The 1,944-nt window shown below is 27.8% G+C and overlaps 1 protein-coding gene across 1 annotated transcript; it reads left to right on the forward strand.

The window, feature by feature from the left end:
• The first annotated feature begins 589 nt into the window (after nucleotides 1-589).
• LOC101515702 (uncharacterized) lies at nucleotides 590-1,944 on the forward strand. The gene is made up of 2 exons (XM_004507864.4): nucleotides 590-910; nucleotides 1,676-1,944. The coding sequence occupies exons 1-2, from the start codon at nucleotides 724-726 to the stop codon at nucleotides 1,795-1,797; spliced, it is 309 nt and encodes a 102-aa protein (XP_004507921.1). The 5' UTR covers nucleotides 590-723; the 3' UTR covers nucleotides 1,798-1,944.

Here is a 1,944-nt window from a genome sequence, read left to right on the forward strand (position 1 = left end):
TTATATACGTATTTTTTATTTATATATATATATATATATATATATATATATATATATATATAAAGATATATATATAATTTTAATTATAATTATTAAATTATTATCAATATTATTAAAATTATCTCTAAAATTATTCTAATAAATAATTATAATGCATTGATAAGATAAAATATTTTACATTAATAATGCATGTCAATTAAATTTTGTAGATATATTATATATACTTAATTTAGAAACTTCAGACATTATAGTAGTTTAAATGCAAACCATTGAGATATAAAATAACGAAAAAATATGTTTTAAAACTTTGAAAGTTATAGGCTAATAATTTTTTTTTTTAAAAGATAATTCAACTAAAATTTAATATTAAGATAAGGGAAAAATGTATATTCATTCTTAGATTTTGAACTTACTCTATTATTATTTTGAAAAAAGTTTTATTAGTTTAGAATTGACCAATCGATAAATAAAATTAAACTAAAAATAATTTTAGATTAAAATTTCCATTTTTTAAATATATAAAAGCAGAAGTTTGTTGAAATCTAATAAGATTGATGAAGAGGTCGCATATCCAATAGCGTTTGAGATTCTAGAAGGGGAAACTTGAAGACAAAGTCACAAAGCAAAGCAGAAATCGATCAACACACGCTGCTCGTGTCCACCGATAACTTGAGCTGAATCTGCAACCTCAAAGGAGAGAAATAAAAAAATAAAAATAAAAAGATGTACGTAGATCACGCATTCTCGATTTCTGATGAGGACATGATGATGGAAACATCGTACACTGCGAACAACAAACCACCCATCAAGGAGATCGCACTCGCCGTTTCTCTTCTCGTTTTCGGAACCCTAGGCATCATCATCGGTTCCCTCATGGCTTACAATCACGTCGGCGGCGACACTGCTCACGGTAACAATCATCCCTTTTTTCTTTTCACGATTGATTTTCCCCTTTGATCATTCTTTGCCTTTTTCAGAAAAAAATAACTTTTTTTATTCTTAGATAATTAAAAAGAGCTACTTTTATTTTTACAATTGATTGAAAAAGTTATATCTTGTGTTGTGATTGATTACTAAAAATAGAAATAATCTGGGCGCTGAAGTGAGGTAATTTGTTGATCAGTAAAAATTGAATATTACTTTTCTTTTAGTGTCATAAGCAGCTAAAACTAAAATTATGAGTTCATAAATATAAACATGAATTCAAAGGATTCTAAAATGGTGTGAGGATTAGTTTTGATTTTCCTTTCAGTAAAATTATTATTTGTTTTAATCACATGAAAAAGTTTTTAAGAATCTATAGGTAGTTTTGGAGAAGGCATGTAAGGAAGTTTCTAAAAAGTGAGGGTAATTGGAAAGCTTAAGTGCATGTTTGGATTGAAGGAAAGCCAGTTTGGTGAAATGATGTCGGAATCATGATTTTGTTAAAACTGCAAAGAGTGTAGCTTTTGCCAAAAATCACAGGGGGTGATTCTGCCAAACTTATTGTCAATCCAAACAAGTTCTTAGTTAGTCATTTGATTCTTTTCAATATCGTTTATTTATCTTTTATACAAGTGTGTTTACAACGATTTCACTTGGTAATTCATCAGACCTGATCATATGACTAATAGTAATTATTTTGGATTTTGTTGTTTCTTATTGTTCTTTTATTTATTTATTGAATGATCAATAGGTCTCTTCTTTGCAATACTGGGATCAATCTTGTTCATACCAGGTTTCTACTATACGCGGATTGCATATTATGCTTACAAGGGATACAAAGGATTCTCTTTCTCTAACATACCTCCTGTATAGCTTATGTCAAGTTATATCTTTGTGTATAGATCTTCTATGGTTTCAACTTTTTTTTGTTCCCCTTTTATTTTATTTGTTATGCCTTACATCGAATGTATATTTACATTGACTACAAATGTTCTGAACAAATATATTTACAGCTGCTAA

The sequence above is a fragment of the Cicer arietinum genome, chromosome 7, assembly GCF_000331145.2.
Source record: "Cicer arietinum cultivar CDC Frontier isolate Library 1 chromosome 7, Cicar.CDCFrontier_v2.0, whole genome shotgun sequence".
NCBI classification, from domain to species: Eukaryota; Viridiplantae; Streptophyta; class Magnoliopsida; order Fabales; family Fabaceae; genus Cicer; species Cicer arietinum.

Excerpts from the sequence above, each read along its gene's own strand:
- LOC101515702 (XM_004507864.4), top strand. The coding sequence starts at position 724 with ATGTACGTAGATCACGCATTCTCGATTTCTGATGAGGACATGATGATG. Across the intron at positions 911-1,675 it reads CGGCGGCGACACTGCTCACG|GTCTCTTCTTTGCAATACTG; the intron begins GTAACAATCATC and ends AATGATCAATAG.